General features: G+C 36.9%; 1 protein-coding gene across 1 annotated transcript in view; it reads left to right on the top strand.

Annotated features, from left to right (window-relative positions):
- Positions 1-4112, top strand: part of LOC122079513 (signal recognition particle subunit SRP68-like) — a 20396-nt gene that overhangs the window by 6592 nt on the left and 9692 nt on the right. The window contains exons 8-11 of the mRNA XM_042646044.1: positions 1950-2061; positions 2791-2918; positions 3092-3298; positions 3447-3556. Coding sequence (XP_042501978.1) covers positions 1950-2061; positions 2791-2918; positions 3092-3298; positions 3447-3556 — 557 coding nt within the window. The remainder of the gene's footprint in view (positions 1-1949; positions 2062-2790; positions 2919-3091; positions 3299-3446; positions 3557-4112) is intronic.

The raw sequence follows: 4112 nt of genomic DNA on the forward strand, positions 1-4112 counted from the left end.
AAAAAAAAAACAAACAAGAAGAAGAAGAAGAAGAAGAAGGATAGAGAAAAGATGATGAAGAAAAGAAAGAAGAAGAAACAAGAGTGGAGAGAAGATTTCAGAGAGTCAGGGAGGGAGAAAACAGCCCACGGCAGCCATGGTTTTCATATCAAATCTCTATTCATCAAAACTTCAAATCTCAAAACTGAGTTATTCTCTATTACATGACTATTATAAAGGAAAAATCAAATAATTAATGAAAACTACTTGAAAATGGAAACTAATCTAAAATTAGAAACTAACTAATACAAAAGAAATTGTTTCTAAATCCAAAGAGAATCAAATCAAAAGATTTTTTTTTTTCTCTAAGTCCATCGTGCAACTGCATCATTATGTGCTATATATATGTGCTTGTGCGCATGTCTAATTTCTGATGAGTTCCATCGTCAAAGTTTGTTCTTTATATATTTACTCAAATGCTTGCTATATCCCTTATAGTAAAATAGCTATATTTCTGAGATATTATCTAAAGTGGTACCATTCAGCACAAGTTGGAAAGAAAACAATGCAAATATCTTACATTGTAGATTTCCTCTCGTTGGAAGGATTTGCTATAGAATTTCATCTGAGTCTTTATGGGTGCGTAGCATGAGTGGGACACGTTGCAAGACAAAACAAATATTTTTCATTCACGAGGAATATACATGTTAATCATTGTTTTCACCATATATTCTATTGAGCTTCTTCTTTATTTTAGTGAAATTTTACCATTATCAAATTTTGTATTTAATGTGAATCGTGCTTTATTAGACCCATGTTTTCTTGTTATGGACTCTGTGATGAATGAACTTGATTCAACTTGACGATTTTCTCATAGCTGTGAAAACTGGCAATTTTTTCATTGTCTTTGGTCTTTTGCTCTTTATTCAAGTGGTTTTTCCCCCACAGCCCCATAAGTTAGATCAATATGCAAAGGATGTAAATTTCAGCTGTGTCACATCTCACCTGATGGTTAGATATCTGGATCTGTGACAAGTGGGCCTGAATGATCAGTTCCTTAGACTGTCGACAATCCCTCCATCGACCAGCTTTATTGTACAGTTAAGAGCTCGATTATAAAGTCTGCTGCTAGACTTGAACGCTGGTTCCCTCACTTTAGATGTAACACCTATGCTGTTGGTATGAACCAGAGATTGACCATTCAGACTGCTGACTGTTGAGCCAGAACCATTTTGTTTCCAGTTCATTTTTAAAAATTGTAATTTATAGTTAATTCTTCTGGAACATGTATCCCTGGAATGTCTTGGACCATATTTCCTCTTGAGGTCCTTGTGTAGGGATAGTCAAACTAATTTTTGATGGATCATCTATGGGGAATCCGTGGCCATCAGGAGTGGCTGGGGTGATTAAATCATCCACAGGTGAAGTTTTGAGAACATAGTCAGGATCTACTGGTGAAGGGAATTCTGTTAGATCTGAGCTCTTGTCACTCAAGCTGGGTTGAAATTAGCAGCAGGAGAAGGCTTTGGCAATTTTATAGACGAGGGTGATTTGGCATTCGTAATAGCTTGGGTCCCACCTGCTACAAAGGGGCCATTGAGATATAGCCATATTATTAGACACTTCACACATAAAGTTCTCAGCTGGGTAAGTGAACTGCTTGTTTGTTTGGATAGGTCTTCCAATTCTCTGGCTGATGATTTGGCCAAGGTGTGGGAAGGTCAGGCTGGATTATGGACATTCTCTTCCATTATCTGATTAGGGGACTTAGGGTTATTTTCCAAGTTTGGGGGATGGGCTGGATTTTTGGGCTATGTATTTATGTATGTTGGATGCCACTGTACATGACCTTGTGTCTTATTCGTCTTTTTCTCTTTTAATAAAATACTGTTGTTGCTTAAAAAAAAAAAAAAAAAAAAAAAAAGGTCTTGAATCTTGATCATATCTCTTACACAATTTGTTTTTTGCAGGCCGTTATGGCTGAGGCAAGATCTCAACAGGCGGCAGCCATGACGGAGTTTTGTTGGCTTGGTCATAGATTTCCAATCTCCAATGCTAAGACTCGGGTCTCCATATTGAAAGGTTTGTGCAGTTCTTATTCTAGAGAGTGCAGGAATATTGTTGGAAAATTTTATTTTCAAAAAATTGTATATAACTATCATCAATGCTAGGAGGACCACAGGATTAGCTCTCGGTCCAACTTTTTTTAATGAGTCCTGATCAAATTTATGGTGTCCTCTATGTGGCTGAACCTGAAGTCCCTAGACATTTCCCTAAAATTGTCTATTCTTACTTAAGTTGTGTCCTGATGGAATTTTGGTGTTGACTACTAAGGTTGTTCCTTAGAAGATAAATGTAGGTGCTTATAATTTTTCCATAATTTGGACTATTTTATTTTTTGCTGTTAGCCTCCTTGAATAATTGTACTGGATAGTGGTGCCGTATTTTCTACCCTCAACCTCCCCTCCCCACCCCCACCACCCCCCACCCCCCCAAAAAAAAAGTGGCTGTTATAACTTGTAAGGGTAATATGTAAACGTGTGAACTGGATGTATGACTTTCCCTTGCTTTGGGAGGTGTTGATAATTTTTACATATTCTCTAAACGATTTGCTCTTTGGATTGGCTTCTTGAAATTGAAGCCATTATTGGCCTTGGTTTGTCCCTACATTGGTACCGTACTTTTATCTGCATCACAGTGACTGTTTGTAAATATGTTATCTTAATAATACTTTTATCTTTTTTCTCGTTACATGCTTTCAAAACCGGCTGCTGATCTGCTGTATGTCTTTTTAATACAAAATTTGATCAGCTCAGGAGCTGGAGAAGGATCTAAATGCTTCAGCAGCTGACTCATTGCCCGCAGAGAAAAAGCTTGGCATTTTTGACAAGATCTTTGCTGCATATCATGAGGCGAGGAGCTGCATCCGTAAAGATTTGGTATGAAACATTGATTATAGTGCATAACTTGCATTGACATGCTCAAGGACTTCTATTTTACAACCACATTCTAGATGTTTGTTTATTTTGAGGAAACAACTTTTTGTCTAATGGATAAGTCGTATCATTTTATATCTGAGTTCTTCTTGTTTCTTATGACCTGCTTATGTTAGGACTCTGCAGGGAATGCAGAAACTGTGAAGGACAACCTGAATGGACTTGATAAGGCTGTTAGTGCCATATTAGTGCAGCGCACAATAGAGAGAAACCAGTTACTGGTTAGTATTGCCAAAAGTAAATTTAAGAAACACCGTGATGACAAAGGTGAGAAAATCACGAAGCCGGAGGAGCTTGTTCGTTTGTATGATCTTTTAACACAGGTATATGACAAAGTAGTTGTGACATTTTCTTTGGCTTGAGAGAGGCTTTCCATTTTTATTCTCCAGACCATTAAACTTTCATGATATGTTGTTTATGAAATGCATGAAGTACAAAGCAAAACTTGAGTTTTATTATTTCTATTTGCAGAATACAACTGATCTGTCTGATTTAGTTAGTTCTGGAAGAGATAGAAAACCTGAAGAAGTGGCTTTTGCTGAAGAGTATGAACTTAAGGGCTTGGCTTTTCGGGCAGAAAGGTTATCCTTTTTCTCTCTTCCTATTCTTTTTCAGTAACTATAGTTTTTGCTCTTAGAATAAATTCTATGATGGCTTGTTTTCTACTTCTTAAGGACCTCTATGAAGCTGAATCTGAAATACTTCCGGTTTGATCATTTATCATAGGAACTTCTTGGCAAAGAATTCTAATTTTTGTAGGTAAAACAGATTTGCTATGCTTTAGATGTAAGCCTTTTACATGGGGAGGTCCTCTAGCTATTAGCTAATTCCACCTTCCCTGTATGGCACTGATCAGGTTGTGCCGCCTCCTTTCAAATGTTGGGGCATTGATGCTATCTAATACCTTATCAATTTTTTGTCTGAAATTAGTGGCAACATATGGTATCTGACCAGTTGACCTTCATTATTTGTCTTAATTTAATTTCTGCACTTGTTTGTAGCTTTTTTTTTTTACCTGACCTTGAGCAAAGATTCTTTAAAGATATTAATAATTATCATTTTATAGTTAGGTGGGACCTTTTCATCTTTGATCATGTTATCCAAAATTTTGGTGCTACCCCAGTACCCCCCCCCCCC

This window comes from Macadamia integrifolia, chromosome 5 (assembly GCF_013358625.1).
Source record: "Macadamia integrifolia cultivar HAES 741 chromosome 5, SCU_Mint_v3, whole genome shotgun sequence".
NCBI classification, from domain to species: Eukaryota; Viridiplantae; Streptophyta; class Magnoliopsida; order Proteales; family Proteaceae; genus Macadamia; species Macadamia integrifolia.